At 35.8% G+C, this 19,812-nt stretch overlaps 2 protein-coding genes across 2 annotated transcripts in view; one reads left to right on the forward strand and one right to left on the reverse strand.

Moving 5' to 3' along the window:
* kirrel3l (kirre like nephrin family adhesion molecule 3, like) overlaps positions 1-2,774 on the forward strand; it is a 42,288-nt gene extending 39,514 nt beyond the window's left edge. Inside the window, exons 14-15 of the mRNA XM_051128926.1 lie at positions 261-350; positions 573-2,774. Coding sequence (XP_050984883.1) covers positions 261-350; positions 573-1,070 — 588 coding nt within the window. The 3' untranslated portion in view covers positions 1,071-2,774. The remainder of the gene's footprint in view (positions 1-260; positions 351-572) is intronic.
* A 3,154-nt stretch (positions 2,775-5,928) lies between these two features.
* Positions 5,929-19,812, reverse strand: part of st14 (ST14 transmembrane serine protease matriptase) — a 40,827-nt gene continuing 26,943 nt past the window's right edge. The window contains 7 exon segments of the mRNA XM_051128925.1: positions 5,929-7,495; positions 10,299-10,435; positions 10,700-10,968; positions 13,526-13,706; positions 16,451-16,570; positions 18,346-18,459; positions 18,738-18,845. Of these exon segments, the coding sequence (XP_050984882.1) occupies positions 7,334-7,495; positions 10,299-10,435; positions 10,700-10,968; positions 13,526-13,706; positions 16,451-16,570; positions 18,346-18,459; positions 18,738-18,845 (1,091 nt within the window). The 3' untranslated portion in view covers positions 5,929-7,333.

Here is a 19,812-nt window from a genome sequence, read left to right on the forward strand (position 1 = left end):
ACAATATATTCCCTGATTTCTGAGGAAAATGGGATACTCTATAATAAAACTAAATGTTAGGCTATAGATGAGTTTATATATCAGGGTTAAAAATATGTAGAGAAAAAAAGTCTTAAGTCTACTTAAGTCTAAAAAAAACATGCTGATCGTTTGTTCACAAGTAGACAAGGAGCTAGGGACAATATTAATTATGACTGCATGACATTTAACATACCGTATCCACGAGCGGTCTGTAACCCAAATCTCTGTACTCCTCTCAGGCTCCCAACAGCAGTGAGTCTCCAGGAACTTCTCGCACAGAGCACAGCGACCTGCTAGAAGAGGAGGATGATGAGAGATCAGATATCAAGGTATTACATTTCACAAAGCATGACTCGGATGATTAATCTGATAAAAGCAAAAGGTTGTTTTCAAAGGTTTGAGGAAACTATTGCACTTAATAACACTAACTTGCTGAGATCATATTTGTATTGCACCACAAGCTTGGATGATGTTCAAGAAAACCTACAATTCTTAGTCAACTTCTAACTTTTAGTTATTTATCCAACAATTTTTTCTTTTGTACTTTCTAGGACCCCACCAATGGCTACTACAATGTGCGGGCTCACGAGGACCGCCACATTACAAGAACTGGCTTCTCCGAATATGTCCCTAATACTCGCCCAGTCTACACTCCCTCTCAGCTTCCCTCGCCAAGCCCCTTATACGGCCAGCACTCCACTCAGCCTCGGATTTACGACTTTTCCCAGCGTTACGCCACAACCCCTGCCACACGCACCACCTATGAGCAACAGCAGTCACAACAACCACAACAACAACAGCAAACTCCCACCATCTACCCTCAGGAGCCACTCTATGCTGGCTCTGCCTACCTACCAGCCACCTATGGTCGCGCCTTCACAAGCTACGTCAAACCCGCCTCCTACGAGAAGGTTGACGGGTACGAGCATTCAGACCAGGCCAGCAAGGTGTCCAGCTCCTCCCGATTCTCATACGCATCCTCGCAGGTGTCATCGCAACAGTCAGACTACGGACGGCCCTCACAGCAACGCATGCAGACTCATGTGTGATTGCTCCCTCGAAGACCCCCTGAGGGTCTGGCATGATCAGCGTCACAAGGACTTTCTTCTGAATGGGTTCAGAAAGGATTAAGCAAACTGTAAACTGAGAATGAAGAGGCGGGAAAGCTTTGTTGCTGTCTTGAAGTGAATGTTGGATCGATGGGAAATGTCTTTCGAAAGAACTACAATGTGCCACTCAAGCTTGGAAGCCACCATCAAGCTGATTTTATTCATCCAAATGTTGAACTTTAAGGGAAGTAAACACCGTCCATCAATTTGTCTCTATGGCACTGTATTTCCATTAAAAAGGCTCCAGCATTGACCCTTCTAGATCTTGGAGAAGGAAAGCAGTGCTGTGGAGAAGGAAAGTGTCCTCATGAACTAAGCTTTGCACGAGGACAAGCTCACTACGCTGAAACAATCAAAATGACATGAACTTTAAAAAAAGAAAAAAAGAAAAAAAAATGTGTTTGTTGGCATGCTGACGGAATTGTAAGCACATTTGTGTATCAATGACAACAAGTCTTGCCTACACAAAGTGGCTCAAAGTTCAATCCACAAAGCAGGGGAGCAGAAGAAAGCAGAGCGCATGCGCTCACCCTAAGATATTTCCTCAGAAGCTCTATCTGCAGTCTGCACTGCTGTTGGGCTCGCAAGAGAGTATTTATGTAAAGCCTCAATGGACCAGTGCAGGAAACTGGAATGCTTTGGTAAAGAAAAAAAAAGATTATGGACAAAATCCATAAAGTATATTTCTGTCTGTTTGATGGAACCAAGATTGGCCAATCCCCAAAGAAGCAAATTTAGAGGTGCGGTCTTTTTAAGCTATACTCTCAAGGATTTGTTGCAGAGTTCAGAGTAGAGCCCATTTCGGGACCACGGTTTCTTAAGTCAAGCCATGTACGGCAAACCTAAATTACAGCACGGCTTTGCGGCGTGCAGTAATAATCTTGTAATGTTCCTTACGTGACCACTGTATGTTATTTAATACAGAGTGTGCCAAGGTGACTGTTATGTCATGCTGACATGGCCGACACCGTCAGGTAGCACCGACATGTTTACATAGAAGAAAAAAACAAACAAAAAAGAAATAGCAAGCGAAATGCAGTACTGTCCATATCCACTTAGAGCCACTTCAATGACTGTACAAATTGTTGGGAAATTCACTCCTGTCTGTTGCATGCAGATGATGTGTGTACGTGAACGTATTCAGCATTTCTTCTCATCTGTTTGTTCCTTGTGTGAGAAACCGCTTACTGCACCCTACGTCATTTCGATCTTGGATACCTGCATTTGGAGGTTTCCATACTGCCATTTTCCTTTGAGCCTGAATGGTTGGCTCCATTTGGAAGGATAAAAAAAAATCAAAATGAACTGTAAGATAGGTGAAACAAAACATTGCTTGTCTTTATTTTTATATTTTATATAAGCCTTAATGTACAGCGTGTAAGCTGCTCTACTGTAAAGTACCTTTATATTATAAAATGCATATATCTATATCTTTGAGTTGACTTTATTTGGTTCACGACGGTTTTTACCCCCATGTTACTTATCAGTTTTGGAGAGGTGAAAGGTGTTACACAACTAATTGACTTTTTCCTTCCGTTTCTTTTTTTAATAATGTTCAAATAATTTTATTTGCTAAAAATGAGCTATTGTTGCTTGTAACTTTGTACACATATTTATATTTAAATAAAACCATTTCAAATAATATCTGCTCTGACTGGAGTGAGTTTGGCACACATCGCTGGGTCTCGTCAAATGTCATGAGGGAATGAGGACAAACAATACCGGGGCTGCCGAGTTGATGAATACATAAATTAGCAGTGATGCCTATGTTGATTCTCTTATTCCCGCGGCGACAGCGGGGTTTTTAATAAAGACGGATGAGATTCCCAAGCCTCCCGCTGTCTGCGTATCAAACATAGCAGGCACGGGCCGTCTCCCCCAACGCAACCAAATATTGCGCTGACGGAGCGGGTGTTGTGTGACAACATTATCTTGTCGTGTCACCCAGTCTCTCAGATTTCATCATGTCACGCCGAGCTTCACCGCAGGGAGTGTTGAAGACATAAACACGTACTCAGCATTAAACAAATGAACTGATGGCTACTCTGGTAAATTCGGGGTCATGTTTCCATCAGCTGTCATCATCCCTCACACACAACGAACACTGCCAAAAATAAACAATTAAACAAGAATGAGTACAGATTCATAATGTGCAATCCTGGTAAAATGAAAACTGTTATCCTTAAATTGACAGTCTCATCAGTCAGATGGCACAAAGTCCATTCAGTGAGTGTTTGATGCATACTGTGAACAAAATGGCATGTTTTTAAACTTATCGTGGTGATGGTTGGCCAGTAGCAGCACTTTAACTAGAATAGTTATGCTGACTGAATCAGTGCATATGTGACCCTGGACCACAAAACCAGTCATAAGGATCGATATTTTGAAATTGAGATTTATACATCATTTGAAAGATGAATAAAGAAGCTTTTCATTGGTGTATGTATTTTCAGGATAGGATGATATATCTAAACATTGAGAAAATCGCCTTTAAAGTTGTCCAAGTTCTTAGCAATGTACACTACTAATCAAAAATGAAGTTCTGATATATTTACAGTAGGAAATTTACAAAATATCTTTATGATCTTTACTTAATATCCTAATGATTTCTGGCAATAAAGAAAAATTGCTAATTTTGACCCATACAATGTATTGTTGGCTACTGATACAAATACATGAGTCAACATTTAAAGTGGATCAAAAAAGTTCATCAAAGCTATCCTAAGACAAGAAGGAGTATTGTTTTGCTTTTAGGACAACTTTGATGAAAGGTATTGATCCACTTCAAATGTTTACTATTATATACCCGTGCTACTTAAAGGAGAAGTCCACTTCCAAAACAAAGATTCACATATAATGTACTCACCCCCTTGTCATTCAAGATGTTCATGTCTTTCTTCAGTCGTAAAGAAATTAAAAAATATGTAAGCCTTTTTTTTTCCATATAATGGACTGATTTGGTGACCCAATTTTGAACTTCCAAAATGCAGTTTAAACGCAGCTTCAAACAATCCCAAATGCAGTTGTAAACAATCCCAGTCAAGAAAGAAGGGTCTTATCTAGCGCAACGATTGGTTATTTTCATAAAAATAATACAATTTATATACTTTTCAATGTCAAACACTCGTCTTGTCTTACTCTGCCTGGACTGTTTTTTTTTCCAGTTTATGACAGTTAGGGTATGTCTCCCATCGAATGTTCTCCCTCAACTTTAAAATTGCCCTATATCGCTGTTTTATCTTTTTGTTAAGGGTGTTTGATCTTCTTTGCATGTTTACTTTGCAAAGACTGGGTCAGTACTTCTGCAGCGATGTAGGATGATTTTGAAATGATTTTTGAAGTTGAGAGAGAAAATACGTTTGGAGTTTTTTGACTAACTGTCATGAGCCAGAATACACAGAGTTCAACGAGAGCAAGGCAAGACGAGCATTTGAGAATAAAAAGCATTTAAATTGTACTTTTTTAATGATCGTTTCACGAGATAAGACCATTCTTCCTTGGTTGGGATCGTTTACAACCCCATTTGGGATCATTTGAAGCCGCATTAAACTGCATTTCGGAAGTTCAAAATCGGGGCACCATAGCAGTCCATTATATGAAGAAAAATGCTGAAATGTTTTCCTCAAAAAACATATATTTTTTTTTACAACTAAAAAAAGAAAGACATGAACATCTTGGATGACAAGGGGGTGAGTACATTATCTGTAAATCTTTGTTTTGGATGTGGACTTCTCCTTTAAGACTGGTTTTGTGGTCCAGGGTCACATATTCGACAGACAGATGTCATGAAACTAAATAAGGACTCGTTAATTGTTAATTAAACTAGTTCCCTAATCTCCTGACACACGTTGGAAACGAAGTATGGTGTATATTCTCAGCTGAGGTAAATTCTCAGTCACCAAACCTGCGATATAGAGCTGATACTAAGTGATATACCGACTAATAATTAGCGTGTTGATAATAATTTTAATATATTCCTACGTTACATGATTAAAACGTAAAAATAAGCATAAACAACAGAGGTGCGCTAAAAACTTTTCTACTCACCAAAAGCGCGCCAGCTCCCACAACACCCAACGGTTTACGCGTCATTTACGTAAATTTGAATATTTCTAAGACTTGATGAATCCCACCAATCAGACGACCCGTCAGCTATTGTCAGGCAGTACTTAAAAAAATGAAATGTAACTTAAATGTTTTCTTGAACTAACGGTTAGCTTGATTTCAGTCATGTATTTCGTTTACCACAATGCTTTGTTTCAATCATTTGATTACATTTCTCCATTAGTAAGTGATAGTGACCTTTGGTTGCCTAGATACCGTATTAATGTGCAATATGCTCGAGTGCGAGAGTTATCACATCGATTGGAGATGATATAAAAGGTTGAACACCAATCTAAAGCTCATACAAGGTCAAATCTGGCATGTAATTAGCCCAAGTTCAATACTCTGTCAAGCATTTAAAACAACTGTTGCAGTGCAGTGCAATGCAATGCTTAATTAAACCTACAGCTTTTTAATTGGTGCAAGGTCAAAACTAAGTATACATTTACATCACGCTGTGGATTTCCTCGTATCAACTGAAATGAGTAGATTTATGATGCTTTCTCGTTTCATTTTCTATTAGGAAACCACTGATTTATAGGCAAATAATTGTTGGAGGCAATGTCGACGTTGGTTTATGCCAAGGCCAGCTGATTTAATATTGATGAAGCGAATTTCTTTACTACATTTTGCATTTTGAGGAGGAAATTAAATTGCTTGGAAATGACCTAAAACAGTATTCTGGAATTAAAAAAAGAAGTGATGTAAAACCAGCATGTATTTTATTGTCAAGAAATCAACTTTTTGCATACATTAAAATATTTGCATAGTGTTAAAATATAAAAACAACAAAACAGAAAAGACCAACAAGTTATCAGTTACATTAACAGTACAAAAAGCATTTAGTCACCCAGACACTTAAAGCCACACATAATCATTGCAGTTCTAAAAACAAAAGTTATTTGAAATTTACACAGTCTAAAAATGAAAGTCTAACAAGCCCCTGATAAGTCAAATTGCACATCATGATGCTATATGAACTTCTTTAATACACAAATACAGCATCTATTGCTTAACATCTCTCAAAATACAGCAAACGGCTCTTGTACCTCCTGGGAAATTAAGTCACTACACTATAAAGCCTGAAAATCTTACTAAGCAAGTGGACTTTCCATGGGAAAGAAACTTGCCAGGTCTATGAGGAACCGGCGGTATAGATTCCGCGATACATTCAGGCTTCTTTGAAGGAGAGACCATCCTGCTAGGTTGACATTGATTGGCTGAAACTTTAACATGCAGCAGAAGTGAGTGACCTATGTTGGCCTTGGTTGTATTGGCAAATGGATGACGGAAATATCCTATTTTTACCTAATCCTCCATTTCAGAGCTTTGGCACCGAGGATCTGAGATCACACAGATGTGAGGAAAGAAGGTCAGCCTGAGTGGGATGCTTACAGAAATTTCTAGATTGCAAAGAAGCTTTTGACCTTCGCTTAAAGGGAAAAGATGTAGGGAGCGAGTCTACCTCAAAAGTCTGAAACAAAGTCATTGTTTCTGAGAAGAGGCAGGGTCCAGTCTTTAGAACAAAGGCACGGTTGGAGCATAAGAAAAAGACTTTTAAACAAAACACAATTCATAATGATAACAACATGACTTCCACCAGGTCATAAGTGCTGGAAGTCTCATTATAAGACAGTCTGATCTCTAAGTGTCATTTGTGAAGTTACTGTTCAAGGAATCAGATACGAACAAATGGATCTACAACTGCGTGACAAAGAGTTGGTAAAAGAGTGTAACAGTACATCACAGTGATACATATTCTCATTATAGTGGGATCTGCATGTATTTTATGAACCTTTTTATTTGGTTGACTAAAGCTGAACTCAACTTTAGATTGATACAGCTATGAAAAAGATCATTCATAAGCCATAACAACCAAATAGTCATACTGAATGAAAGTGCTATTATGAAAACGACCAGGTGGTCTGAAACATATGCAAGTTCAATTCAAATAATTTTTTTTTTCTCACGAAGGATGACGACCAAAGCTGCATTTTGCTTGTGTGAGTATGGCTTGTGTGACTGTACTAAATATTCATGGCGCTCAACATTTGTGTTCTTCTGCTTTGGTTGTCATATGATTGCAGGTCCAGGCTCCGCTATATGTTTGTGATTTCACGGATCCATTCCCGCAGTTTGGTGACACGGGTGTAGACGCCAGGCTTGTTCCGTCGAGCACAGCCTTCTCCCCAGCTCACTATGCCAGCCTGGAACCATTTGCCAACATCGGAACGACATACAAGAGGACCGCCCGAGTCTCCCTGTGGAAGCCAAAAGAAAGAAACTTTTAAACGTCAAAATCGCATTTTCCAAAACTCGATAAAATGCATGGAGGACACTCATGTAACTAAACATATTTGACCACCGTATTCAAGAGTTGCCTGTTGATCTATTCTAGAGAATGTACTTTAATGCATCACTGAATCTTTACTTCATTTTTATTGTATATTGTGATGATTTATTTTAGTGTTGGTATTTTATATTTATTTTTCCTGTTTTTTTATTGGGTGTATTGATGCTTTGGCAATATTGTATATAAAATGCCAATAAAGTGCTTGAAATTGAAGAGATGAAGTGATGATTATGTATATGAGAACCTCCGTGAAAAACAGAAAGGGAAAAAGGAGGGTGTGTGAAGCAATCGCAAACGTTTTAATTATTATTGTAATCACTTATCATTTATTATTTTGTACCTCTAATTTAAGCTGCTTATTTACTGTGTCATTTCATTCCATTACTATTATTCCTGAATGATTTGTTTTGTGTGTAATACAATTCGGCTCTTAATTACTTTGCCAATATTGCAATGTAAACAGACGTGGCAATAAAGCATATTTGAATTGGGAGGTGAGAGAGAGAGAGAGAGAGAGAGAGAGAGAGAGAGAGAGAGAGAGAGAGAGGAAGACAAAACAACCAACTGAATGAAAGAATATTACAGAGGGTGAGAAGGATGGAGCAAAATACAAAGAGAGAGAGAGAGAAAGAGAATGTGCACAAAATCTATGAGCTCCTATAGCGAAGATAGAAAGGAGTCACAAGACCAGGACCGGAACCTGTGCGAGAGAAAAGCACACTAAGAAGATTACACCCAGAATAAGAGAGACGCACGGAGCGTTCAGAAGAGGAAAGCAAGATGAATAACAAGTGAGATAGAAGTAGAAATTATGGAAATCAGCTCATTTAAATATCAGGGAACAAGGTAGAATAATTAATCTTCTCCACTACGAGGCTGTACACACACTGCAGGAAGACAACAACATTAGCTGAACACTTTGACGGCATTATGCTCATGTCATATTTGTACTGTAGGTGTTTCTGAATGAATAGAACAGGACGAAAAAGACTCTGGGCTTGACAGTGCATCTAAATGGCTATTAAACCACCTTGAATTCATTAACATTCAATAAACGTGTAATTTCGCACGTAGATATGAAGATTTTTAACTCACGACTGGAGTGGGAGCGTATGATTTTAAGTCTGTAAATGCCTTTAAAAAAAAACAGCCCATGTACTGCTGTAAAATGAATTTTAGCAGTTAAATTGCAGTTAAAAGAATCATTTTAATAGTAATCTGCACAATCTGGAATTTCGCCTTTGAGAGTGAAAGATTTCTCTATGCAGATCTCACATCAAGTTTAAGTTGGTCCATGTTGACCAACGAACAGAAAGCTATATGGTTTGAAAGTGTCTGTGAGCACTGTAAAATTTTATATATAAATTTCATACATTGCTACACTACTGACAGACTCTATTGTGAGTCTGGAAAAATTTTCAGGTATTTCCCATTTTTTGAAAAACTACTTTTGTGAACCTAGGTTTTTCACCTGATCGGAACCAAAACAGTGCAGGAAGATTCTCTGGAGAGTGAATATCAATAATTATCCAAAAAGTTTAAGTTTCGACTCGCCGTCACAAAGGGGTGCCAAAACTTTCGAAAAAAGGCCAGGGCCACTTTTAGTAAAATGCCTATTACTCCTGAACGGAATGAGATGTCTCCGCCAAACTCAGAATATATATGTAAGAGCTCAATCTGAGGTCACAGAAAAAAAATGGAGATTGGCCACTTGGTGGCACTATAAGAGGGAAAAAACAAAAATTTCTGTAACTGCGCAACAATGAAAATCAGTGTGCATTTCACACTGGTCCAAAGTGCCACAAGTGTCTACAAGGAAATTTGCGAATCTCAATACACATGGCCGCCATTAGGCCGACGAATTTTGAGCATCTGTTAGACAAGGTTAACGGTGGCCGATCAGAATGAAGCTCGGTGGGCCTGTTCGAGTCACGGCCCCAAAGGTCTAAAAGAAATATAAAAATTGGCCACTGTGGGGGTGATATTACATTTTTTAAGCCCGTAAACGATTGTACATCAGGGTTTTTTTTTTGCACATACACACAATATTCATATCTTACGACAGAACTCCTTATTCTAGACAACTTTGCCTCTAGAACCACTACTGTTAAATGACAAACCTACTTTTGCAAACTAGTCCTAGGTGTTTTGCAATTCTCTGGACTCTCTAGGCAAATAATTATCAAAAAAATGCTGACATTTACCCTTTGGGAAGCTATAAAAGGGTCATTTAGAAAAGGGGACTGTCCAAATGTACCCAAAATCCTATAAAGCCTAAAGAAAAACTCAAAACTTCACAAAAACTGCTGAGCACAGGCGACAGGTGATTCTAAACAAGCATGTAAAGTTTTAAGTGTAAATTATCCGGATTTGCCAAAAATGCTTTTTTAAATTACTGATTTAGGTGGTTACAGGCTTGCTAAATACTGTTTTTTTTCATATCTGCTTAAATGCCTTAAAGCTCTTGAACCCCAGTAATCGCTGCTTGCAGCTATGTTTTACATAAAATATATATATATATATATATATATATATATATGTTTTACATAAAAAATATATATATATATATATATATATATATATATATATATATATATATATATATATATATATATATATATATATATATATATATATATATTGCAAGTGGCCCAGAACAAAACGAAAATAACATATTCAGTGTGTTTTCATTAAAAAAGGAATGTTTTTACCTGACAAGCGTCCACACCTCCAGTGAGGTAGCCGCTACACAGCATTCTAGAGGTCACCTGACCTTCAGTCACCATGTTGCATACTGTATCATTAATCACCTTTACTTCTGCTTTCTGCAAGATTTGTGCAACACTTCCTAAAACACATACATAAAACATTAGTCCTGTAAGAGCGAATTTAATACACCAAAGAGCATCTTTACTTATTATGAGTGTTTGAAACATTGATTACAACTAGTTATGTGCTTCCAAAAAATCTTAGAAGAAAACTTGTGTGAAAAGTGACATTGAGACATGGGATTGATAATTGTCAAACTTGTGAGGCAAAATTCCAAAGGTATCTCATGGAAAGAGAAACTCCAATTGCAAAGGGCAGCCCTCAGGCACACAAGCTGTCTCACCTCCCTCTCGGAGCGTGCCCCAGCCCGTAACAAAGCAGGAACTACCGGCCGAGAAGACGTGGGTTGACGCTGGAAGGCAGATGGGATGCACTGTGTTGGTGAAGTTCAATGGAGTGCTCAGTTCCAGCAGTGAGATGTCATAATCGTAGGTCATTTGGTCGTAGTTAGGGTGGGTGATGATGGTCTTCAAAGTGCGCTGCTGAACATTATCCCGGATGTTTTGGTCTCGCAGACCACTGTACGTCTGCCAGCTGGATGTCATTTTGTAGCTGTTGGCAATAGACACAATGTTGTTTTGGAGGTTAGTTGTTTAAAGGATTGGTTCACTCCTGAATTAACATTTCCTGATAATTTACTGACCTCCATGTCATCCAAGATGTTCATGCCTTTCTTTCTTCAGTCAAAAAGAAAATAAGGTTTTTGAGGAAGACATTCCAGGATTTCCTGGAATTTCTCCATATAGTGGACTTCAATGGGGATTAGCAGGTTGAAACCTCCGTGAAGTTGGCACCCCATATCACCAAAAATAATCACCAAAACTATGCCATTCATTTGTGCTACATTTGTGTGGACGGGAAATAGATACAATGTAAATTTGAATGGCCCAAACAGGCACAAATCGAGCACAAATTAATGGAAACATTTTGGAATGATTCAGATTGCATGGGGTGGAGGGTGATGTCACTGTTCGTAAAAAGTTTTGTTTTCGTTATATTTAAGCAGCGGTCATAGTTACAGGATTTCTTTTAACGGCACAAATGGGCACAAATCGTGCACAAACGAACAGCACTGGTTTGGAGAGACTTGGACGACATGGGGTGGAGAGTGTGACGTCACGGCCCCGAATTGTTTTTGTTATTTCTAAGAAGGGAAAATAGATACCGTGTTTGTTTTAACAGCACAAATGGGCACAAATTGAGAACAAATGAACTGCGCTGGTTTGGAGCGATTTGGGCAACGTAGGGTGGAAAGTGACGTCACGCAGTCAAAAAAATAATGTTTAATATCTCAAACACCAAACCAGCACAAACGTTCGTTTTTGCAGCACAAATCAGCACAAACGTAGCACAAACGAATGGCATAGTTTTGGTGATTATTTCTTTTTATGGGGTGCCAACTTCACAGAGGTCAGGTTGAAGGTCCAGATTGCAGTTTCAATGCAGCTTCAAAGGGCTCTACCCGATCCCAGCCTAGGAATAAGGGTCTTGTCTAGCAAAACAAGTGGTCATTTTCTTAAGAAATTAAAAATGTATGTACTTTTTAACCACAAATGTTTGTCTTGCACTAGCTCTCCAATGCACATCCACAACTTGGAAAGGTCACACAGTTAGTTTGTCTGTTTACTCTGATTCAAAAATGTAGCGTAGGGCAAAAACATAAATCTCATTTTCTCCTCTAACTTCAAAATTGTCCATGACCTTTCCAACGTGATTATGTGAAGTTAGAGCTAGTGCAAGATGTGCATTTGTGGTTAAAAACTATATAATTTTGTAAATTTTTTTTAAGAAAATGACAATTGATTCTCTACATAAAACCCTTATTCCCGTGATCACGTAGAGCTATTTGAAGCTGCATTGAAACTGCAATTTGGACCTTCACCCCGCTGATCTCCATTGAAGTCCAATATATGAAGAAAAATCCTGGAATGTTTTCCTCAAAAACCTGCATTTCCTTTCAGCTGAAGAAAGAAAGACATGAACATCTTGGAGGACACAGGGGTGAGTGCATTTTAATTCTGGAGTGAACCAATCCTTTAAATCAAATGTTTTAATAAGCACTGGCATTTAATAAGAAATGGCACTCAAAACCATTATAAATCTGTAATTTGACAGAAAATCTGAGGAAATGTAAATGATTAAATTCATGATGATGCAGCAACTTCACAATTCTTTTTTAAATTCACTGAAACACCAAAAGCTTGTGAAAACACACTGAGAAGCTTATTATCTTTGAATGATTATACAATAAAGATACCAATAATCTGATAAATGTATTTGTTTATGTAATATCTAATTTGAGGCCGTTGGAAGAGACATTGTACACAATGTTGTTTTAGAGGTTCATTATTTTGAAAGGTCAATATGAAATGGCATTCAAATAATTTTTCGATAATTTTGACCCATATTTTTGGCTACAAATGCTATTTATGACAGTTTTTGTGGTGCAGAGTCATATATAATGTATAATTTGAAGCTGTTGGAAGAGACAATGGAAGTTGTTTTGGAGGTCAGTGCTCCAATTTGACAAGAAATCAGAAGATTCAATGAAAAAAAAAAAAGGCAGGATTGCGAAAAGCCATGTTTATAGGACATCTATAAGAAGAGGGACTGAAAAATAAGAGGGCTTGGTGATTTCAGCCAATTGCAAAGTCATTTCAGAGGTGGAACAAGTTATTACATTTCGATGAAAGATTAAAAACACAAACATTTGTGCACCGATGTATCATTCACAATAAGACCATAAACATTTATTAAGAAAGTAAATGGGGTCGATTTTGATTTCATGCTGAAAACATAGCTTAGGAGAGTGAATTATCTTTCAATTCAGCTTTAGTGTTTCAGTCTCTGAAACATGTTGGAATAATACATCAAGGTAAAGTATGGTTTTATTGCATGTCTTGTGCTCCACCTGCTGGCCAGTGAAAATAAATACAAGCCCAACACAGAGGTGTTGTATGGTGTTTAAGCACAAAGCAAATAGAGAAAGATACTTAATAAATGTCTAATTTAAGTCTGTGATAAACTATCATCAAACACCGCTAAATTAAGCAGAGAAAAATAAAATACAGAAACACTAGCACTACAGAGATGCAATAAACGGACTCACGCTGAATCAGGCTGGATGAAGCAGTGGGCAGCGGACAGCAGCCATTTGTTGGAGATGATTGAGGCGCCGCAAACGTGTCCGCTGGTCTTGAAATGTAGACTGACCTGCCACGGCCATTCACCCACATCTGCGTTCTGCCCACCCACAATACGGTTGTGCTTGTATGGCCGGACTCCACAGTCTGAAACCAAATTGCAGGAACGGTTCAAACACAAAGACTTCAAGGAAGACAAACGGAAAGGATGCTGAGATGAGAGGTGATGGGGGTCTCGAACAAGACCAGCAGGGATAAGATCAGAGGGCTAACTGCAAAACTGTTTGCACTGAAAGATGGCGAGTTTCTCGTAACATCTGCTCTGACTCACAGGACCGTTGGCCTTTAGCGAGACTCAAGCAGAATCATAACAAGGCAGATATATGGAGGAACGAACCGAGCTGGCTGATAAAAACGCAATGAGGAAGGAAAAAGAAACTAGCAACCCTGAGGCCTATAAAAGAAGAATAATGTCATGTAAGGTTTCATAAAAAAAGCATAACGGCTTTAGGCTCTAATGTGAATTTTTGTGCACTAATTACCACGTTGTTGACGATGCAGCAACTTTTGGAAATTACAATTGTTTTTAAATTCACGGAAACACCAAAAGCTCGTGAAAACACACTGGGAAGCTCGTTATCTTCAAATGATTATACAATAAAGACATTAGAGGTGGGCGGGCATGACCTAAAGTTGATAGTGATAATTGTATTTGTATACATAATTATGTTACGTATTATAAATCTATACTAATTTCAAAACAATACAAGTACAATTATAGCAAATGGATTTTAACAATTAATAAAAGCTGTACTTTTTTCTTTGCTATAGTCAATTGCTGTCCCTTTAAATTAGTTTTGAAAAGCAGGCACAATTAACAATATAGCTGCAAGCAGCAATTACGGGGCCAAGCACTAGGCAAGCAAACATCAGAGCAACTGAACAATGAGTAATTAAAGTCATTTTAAGATGATTTTAGTCAAAATGGTTGAAAAATCATAAAGAAAACAACTAATATGATTTAATGGGTTATCACTTTTGACCAGTAGGCGGCACTATTATTAAATCAATGTGGTGTGTCCAGTGTGAGATGACAATAAACACAAAGTTTGGTGTCAATATGTCAAAGCTTTGCAGAGATAAATCCTCTAAAGTCATTTTGGCATCATGGCTCAAATTTGTTGCATAGCTATACAAAAATGGTTTCGTCTATCGACACAAAATGCATAACTTTGTGTCAGCACAGTCTGAAGATGATCCGACTTGATTTTGGTGAAAATTGTACCATCGGTCATGGAGGAGTTCGACAAAGTAGGTTTTTAACGTAAATCAAAATGGCAACTATGGCATGATTAGTATAGATTAGTATGTTGTTGGCATGACCCAAGGAATGTTTTGAGACCAGTTTCATTACAATATGCTAATGCAATCAAAAGTTACTAGCATTTTTTGAAAAAAATTATAATTCATTGATTGTGATTGTAAAATATACCATTTTACGACAAAATTCCAAATGTCGACGCCCAAAATGGCTTACATGGGAAAATTAGGTATTCGACTCGGCATGATACATTAAATCTAAAGAGACCGGTTTTTGATTTTTGGTCAAACCATTCAGAAGTTATAAGCAAAAAGAGCTATTTTCATATCTCCTGACCACTAGGTGGCACTGCGCCGAAACACTGCAGGTAGCCTCAGGTCATGCTTCTTATAACACACACCAAGCTTGGTCATAATACTCCAAACCATTGCGGAGATACAGCCTCACTTCAATTTTATGTGCTTTTCGTCAAATTCATTTGTGCGTTATTCCAAAACAGTTTAACTAATCAACTTGAATTCCATTAATTTTTTTCAGCATAATCTAAAGATGATCTGTGCCAATTTTGGTGAAAATCAGACAAACCGTCTAGGACGAGTTTGAAAAAGTTTGTTTTTTCAAACTATTAAAAATAGCGAAAAAACTAAACCTTACGATTTTTAATTTTTGGTGTCTATTAGACTTGGCATTAGCCCAAGAAATCAGAGTAAAAAGAATTTTCCTTTTAGACCTCACAGTTCAAAAGTCATTAGCATAAACATGAGTGAAAATTTGGACAAGTGGTGGCGCTAGAGAGTTTAAGTTAGAGATGCCAAACTTGCTATGGTTAATGTTGAGACAGCCCTCGATCTGTGTGCCAAATTACACAATTTTCCCACAAACGGTTCTATGGGCTGCCATAGACTTGAGACCGGAAGAAGAAACGGAAGGAGAAGCCCCTAATTAAAACAGCACATTTGCACATTTTAAAGGGAAAAATCTATCTTTAAATGTGTGTTGTTTGTTAAGGGATTTAAATATCCAATATTTGCTAATACTGATTAATTAAAAAGAAAACAATGCATATAACTCATATTTTGCACATTAATTGTGCATATCTAACTATAATATAGTTATTTTAGCTGAAAACCACCAATATTTTTTAAGATTTTTTATATTTATAGTGGTTTACAATCAATTGGCAATGCCTTTTAATTCAATGGATAATGCAGTGAATTAAATATCTTACAGAAGTACTTCATAATTCATAACAAATAAATGATAAATCTGGCATCAGTGCAGCTTCACGTTGAAGTGGAAAATAAGACTCCGAACAGCAAATCGAATATAATAAGAGATACTTCTAACTCCTAATTATGATTACATAAACCACATTTGAGATCATTGTAAAACAAACAACTGAAATACCCAACTGAGCACTACAGTTAAATTATACATTTAGGCAATAGCACATAAGCAACAGTGCTGTTGTTTTGAATACCAGCACAGCTGCGCTTTAATGAAAAAAAATTCTTACGGCCAGACACACAGTGTAAAAAAAAGCAAAAATACATTCAAAAACGTGACTTACTGCATCCCTCTTCATCCGAGCCATCTGAGCAGTCCGCTTCGCGATCACACTCTGCGTTTACTTTGTTTACACACTGCTTGTCTTTACACTTAAAGGAGAAATCATTGCAGATACCAGGCGCTAAGAGAGGAAGACAGTATAGAGAAAGTAAAACTTGAAGTAAACAAGGGGAATAAAACATCAAGTGCAGCTTCTTTTCATCACCAAAGACCTACGCCTCGTTCATGGCAATACAAGAGCCAGCGTATTGATCAGGCGTATTGATTGTGGGATAGGTCACTTATCTCTGCTGAGGGATACAAAAACAATGAACAACTCTGAGAAAGAAAGAGTGGGTGGTAAAGAAGATTGTAAACAGTAGAATAAAGCAAAAACGTGTGATTTTACTACCGTTTCAGCTTAAGTGCTGAAGCTATTGCTCACAAGTGTCTATTTTGCATATTAAAAGCAAGTTAATTATCACATTAATTAATACTCAATATCCAGTGGAAGATATTAATGTATAACATCTGCAGAAGTGGAGAAACACTTCAAGCCAGCAGAAAATGTTTTTTGAAAAATTATCAAATACCAAATACAGCTGTCTGACTGAAATTAGATTTACAACATCCACAAACATCCAATATTCACCTTTTTAGTCACTTACTATGACAACAAATTTTCCATTTTTGCCTAATTTAACTTTGACATTAGAGACACTATGGAGTTTATTTTAATTTAAATTTAGTACTATATAAGGCCTATATTCAATTCCAATATATATATTTTAATTTTATTTAGTACTATATGAGGCCTATATTCAATTCCAATTTTGTATCCTGTTGCATTTTCTCCACTTTGTCCCGTTTTCTTAACAATGGACCCAGCCTTATTTTAACTTAATTTAATTTAATTTAAATTTTATATTTTAATCGAATTGAATTTTGAATTGAATTTTGTTTAATTTTATGTGAGATTTTAATTAATTACAATTTTTATATATATTTTATATTTTAATTTGTAATATATATATATATATTCTTTACACTGGAACCAGCTTTAATTAAATTAAATTACATTTAAATTTTATATTTTAATTGAATTAAATTTTGAATTGAATTTTGTTTAATTTAATTTTACGTTAGATTTTAAGTAATTACAATTTATATATTTATTTATTTATTTATTTTTGTACTATATATGGCCTATATTCAATTCCAGTTTTGTATCCTGTTGCATTTTCTCCACTTTGTCCCGTTTTCTTTACAATGGACCTTTATTTTAATTTAATTTAATTTAATTTAATTCAATTCAATTCAATTTCATCTTATTTTTTTATTTTTATTATTCAGTTCATTATATTTTATTTTTAAATGTATATTTTAATTTTTTTAATTTAATTGATATTTTAATTTAACTTAATTTTATATTTTAATTTAATTTAATTGGATTGTATATTTTAATTTAATTTAATTTTATATTTTAATTTGATTACATTTTTGATTTTATATTGTAATTTAATTTTTTTTTTCTTACTTTTTCATTTTATTTTTTAATTTGATTTAATTGTAATTTAATTGTCATTTAATTTTATATTTCTATTTAACTGGATTTTATATTTGAATTGAATTTTATATTTTAAATTTTATCTAATTTAATTTTATAGTTTTTATTTAATTTGATTTTATATGTATTTTTTTTATATTTTATATCTTAATTTAATTTATTTATTTTACTTTATTTTGCTTTACTTTCAAGTGATTTATGATGCACTACTAAAGATACGTTAGTCTGATGCTTTTGTGAATAGTTGTATTCAATGCAAATAAGCTTACAAAACAAACAAGATTAACTTGGTAACAAGCTCTATGGAAAAGCAGCTCTGTGGTCAGTAAGTCAAAGTTAAATCCACTCACATGCTTGACAGGAGACCTCATCACTGCCATCAGCACAGTCATTTTTCCCATCGCATATAAATTCTTGTGGGATGCAGGCGCCATCCCCGCACCTTTCCTCAGCTCTACCACAATCTAAGAGGAACAACAAAACAAAACTTTCAATTGCAAAAATCAAAGTAGCTTTTTGACGTATGCCACAATGAAGCAAGTCTCAAATATATTGAAGTTCTCCACAGTTCAAAATAAGTTCATCTTAAGTTTGTGTTTATTTAAACATCCAGGAAACTGCTGGTCATGTGACTTCATTAGTGTATCCTTGAATGCGTTTTGTTTCATTTGAATTAACTTCCTAAAAGGTAAATGCTGATATAAATAAATACGTTCATTAAAACGTAATAGGAGAAACTCACCGCAGTGTTCCTCATCACTATTGTCACCACAGTCGTTCATTCTGTCACACACAAAGAACTGAGGCTTACACTGGCCATTACTGCAAGTGAACTGTTCCTCATCACACTCTGAAATACAAAACACATTCAGCTGAATAATGTGTCAATACAAAATTGATGTCAAACATCACGTAAATTTGTCAGATATTTGTACACTGTAAACACTCCTCAAAAGATGTTTCAAATTCAAATACAGATTTCCAAGCATGTTCACTGACTATTTGTTAGACAGCAAACAGGACGCAAAATTACCATTTAAATCTGAAGTTAAGGAAATAAAATTTACATTTGCTTTTGAATCAACCATAACAATGCTTTCAAACAACATTAGATTAACAGAAGAAGTTTTTTCTGATAAAGGCTGCATGTAACTGATTAAAAATACAGAAAAACTGTAATATTGTGAAATATTATTGCAATTTAAAATAGATGTTTTCTATTTTAATATACTTTACAACAGAATTTATTCCTGTGATGCAATGCTGACTTAAGTGTCAAATGATCCTTCAGAAATCATTGTAATTAGCAAATATATTATCAATGTTTGAAATTGTTGTGTTTAATAGTTTTTTTGGAACTTGTGACACTTTTCAGGATTCTTGTAAAAGGTATAGCATGTAACTGAATTTTCAGCATAATTACTCCAGTCTTAAGTATCAAATAATCCTTCAAAATCATTATAATATGCTAATCATGAATTTTTAAACGGTTGTGCTGCTTAATTTTTTCAGGATTCTTTGATGAATAAAACATTAAAAAGAACAGCATTTATTTAAAATAGTATTTTTTTGTAACAGTATACACTACCATTCAAAGATTTGGGTCAGTACATTTTTTCTTTATTTGTTTGAAAGAAATTATTACTTTTATTCAGCAAGGATGTTTTAAAAAGTGATATTAAAGACTTATTTTGTTGAATAAATGCTGTTCTTTTTAAATTTTTATTCAAAGAATCCTGAAAAAGGTATCAAAGGTTCTGAAAAAATATTAAGCGGCACAAGTTTCCAACACTGACAATAAATTTGCATATTTTAAA

Source organism: Labeo rohita, chromosome 15 (assembly GCF_022985175.1).
Source record: "Labeo rohita strain BAU-BD-2019 chromosome 15, IGBB_LRoh.1.0, whole genome shotgun sequence".
Lineage (NCBI taxonomy): Eukaryota > Metazoa > Chordata > Actinopteri > Cypriniformes > Cyprinidae > Labeo > Labeo rohita.